The following is a 1471-nucleotide window of genomic DNA, read 5'->3' on the forward strand; positions in this document are numbered from 1 at the left end:
TTCGTCGAATCGAAAAAAGCATCAAAATCTGGCAGCAGCCTGACGATCTTGATGCGCAGTTGTAGCATCCGTAGACAACGAAGCAACGACGAGGTTTGTCGATGGCGCTGTAGCCATGGCCGTGGCAATGCGAGGGGGTAGCGCGTCTGTGAATGTGATTTGGATGTACCTATGTGGTTTACCTAGTACATCGATGCACTTTACAGGCGACTGACCACGTCCATCCTCACGAAGCACAAAGTGTCCAGGAGTAGATGACCTCAGAATCAGGTTCCAGTGTACAACAGTTCATGGGGCCCAACCAACACTGACGTGTTGTGCTGTGGTGCTTGAAAAGTGCTTAAGCCTCGTCGTCTAGATCCGTTGCGGCATGGCTCGCCACGCCTTTCTGAGCGCGGTCAACATACCTCTTCGCCTTGGCCCTGTCCATGTGTTCGGTGGCATATCGCACGGTGGTCTTGAATGCTTTGGCTGCATGCTCGTCGAGGAAGCGAGTCAATGCCGCCTTGTTCCGCTTGCCCGCTTCACGCAGCACCCACCCGAGGGCTTTGTGGATTAAGTCCAAGCTCGGGAAAGACGCCCCTTCGAGGGTGCATCGAAGCGACGGATCTGCGTCGAACTTGTTGATGTGATGGAGGCATATTGCATAAGCCACGTTGCAATGCTCCGTGGGGAGCAGTCTGAGAAGAAGCACGATGGAAATTCGCGTTTCCCACAGATCCTTGGACTGCAAGAGGCGCTGATACCACGCAGGGAGTTCGTCGATGCACTTGGCACAAAAGCTGCATTAAAGTGCCAACAACATGGACGAGATAATACCTTGGTTGGACTTGCACAATAAGCGGCCAGCTCGGTCGCGTGGAAGTGCACCAATTGCTCGCCGAGGATTTTATGCGCTGACGCATCGACCAAGTCCCAATTATTGCAAAATCGTGTGTTGTCCAAGTATATTCTGGAGATGGCATGGCGGCGCAAGTCGTCTGGTGAATAGCCTTGGCATGTGCTGTGTTAGCAACGTGCAGATATCGATGAACGTTATACCAAGATGCTTGATGTGATCTTCAGTTGGGACACCGTCGTCACTCCACCAAGACGCCGAGTGCGGCCGGTGAAAGGCTTCCGTCAACGCAATAAACCCTGTCAGCCGCATTTCATGGCGCGCGTCATGGATAAGGTCCAAAATGTCCTTGAGAGTCGTGGACCCGAGGTGCGTCTTGACAGCTTCACGGCACTGCGGCACGCGAATGCCGACAAAGATGTCGTTTGGACAGTACGAACGGTGCACGAACTTGACCGCCTGCTGGGCGTACGACGGCTTGGCCAGGCCTTCAAGGCATTGCAGGAGCGAAGACGCAGAGGCTACGATTTTCTTGGACGCCTTCGATCGCAGGACTGGCATCGATCGAGTTGGCTAATGCTGTGGCTGATGCAATGAAAATCCACTTGGAGGGAATGCCACGTCGAAGCCAGA

At 53.8% G+C, this 1471-nt stretch overlaps 1 protein-coding gene across 2 annotated transcripts; it reads right to left on the minus strand.

Moving 5' to 3' along the window:
• Positions 1-141: 141 nt before the first annotated feature.
• On the minus strand, positions 142-1471 carry H310_03838. 2 transcript variants are annotated; one of them, XM_008867891.1, is made up of 3 exons: positions 1042-1471; positions 820-992; positions 142-769 (listed from the first exon to the last, which is right to left on the minus strand). In XM_008867891.1, the coding sequence occupies exons 1-3, from the start codon at positions 1397-1399 to the stop codon at positions 341-343; spliced, it is 960 nt and encodes a 319-aa protein (XP_008866113.1). In that variant the 5' UTR covers positions 1400-1471; the 3' UTR covers positions 142-340. The 2 variants fall into 2 exon arrangements, with proteins under 2 accessions (XP_008866113.1, XP_008866112.1); XM_008867890.1 differs by having other exon boundaries at positions 142-992.

This window comes from Aphanomyces invadans (genome assembly GCF_000520115.1).
Source record: "Aphanomyces invadans strain NJM9701 unplaced genomic scaffold supercont1.6, whole genome shotgun sequence".
NCBI lineage: Eukaryota > Oomycota > Saprolegniomycetes > Saprolegniales > Verrucalvaceae > Aphanomyces > Aphanomyces invadans.

Bases quoted from the DNA above. Each gene is read 5' to 3' on its own strand.
- H310_03838 (XM_008867891.1), bottom strand. From the start codon at position 1,399: ATGCCAGTCCTGCGATCGAAGGCGTCCAAGAAAATCGTAGCCTCTGCG. The intron at 993-1,041 runs GTATAACGTTCA...GCACATGCCAAG, and splicing joins AGATCACATCAAGCATCTTG to GCTATTCACCAGACGACTTG. The intron at 770-819 runs GTATTATCTCGT...TTTTGTGCCAAG, and splicing joins ATTGTGCAAGTCCAACCAAG to TGCATCGACGAACTCCCTGC.